General features: G+C 64.8%; 1 protein-coding gene across 1 annotated transcript in view; it reads right to left on the reverse strand.

Moving 5' to 3' along the window:
* AQP10 (aquaporin 10) overlaps positions 1-264 on the reverse strand; it is a gene marked incomplete at both ends in the record, with an annotated part of 1,031 nt that overhangs the window by 432 nt on the left and 335 nt on the right. The window contains 2 exons of the mRNA XM_009581209.1: positions 28-146; positions 239-264. The exon at positions 239-264 is cut by the window's right edge and continues 115 nt beyond it. Coding sequence (XP_009579504.1) covers positions 28-146; positions 239-264 — 145 coding nt within the window. The remainder of the gene's footprint in view (positions 1-27; positions 147-238) is intronic.

Below are 264 nucleotides of genomic sequence, written 5' to 3' on the forward strand. Positions count from 1 at the left end.
CGGGGGGGAGCCGACACTGGCACCCACCTGGTCCAAAAAGCCGTTGGAGATGGATAGGTAGTCAGCGGGGTAGGTGGCAAAGATGGAGGCGGTTTCTCGGGGGCCAGAGACGGTGAGGGTCCCATTGCTGTAGTGCTGGATGGCGTCTGCGGAGCAGAGGCAGAGCCCATCCATGAGCCCGGCCATCCCGGCACAACCGTCGTGTTTCCCCGCCGGGCGACTGCCCACCTCCCTGTACCGTAGTAGAGGGCATAGACGGCTCCG

The sequence above is a fragment of the Fulmarus glacialis genome, unplaced genomic scaffold (genome assembly GCF_000690835.1).
Source record: "Fulmarus glacialis isolate BGI_N327 unplaced genomic scaffold, ASM69083v1 scaffold28197, whole genome shotgun sequence".
Taxonomy (NCBI): Eukaryota; Metazoa; Chordata; class Aves; order Procellariiformes; family Procellariidae; genus Fulmarus; species Fulmarus glacialis.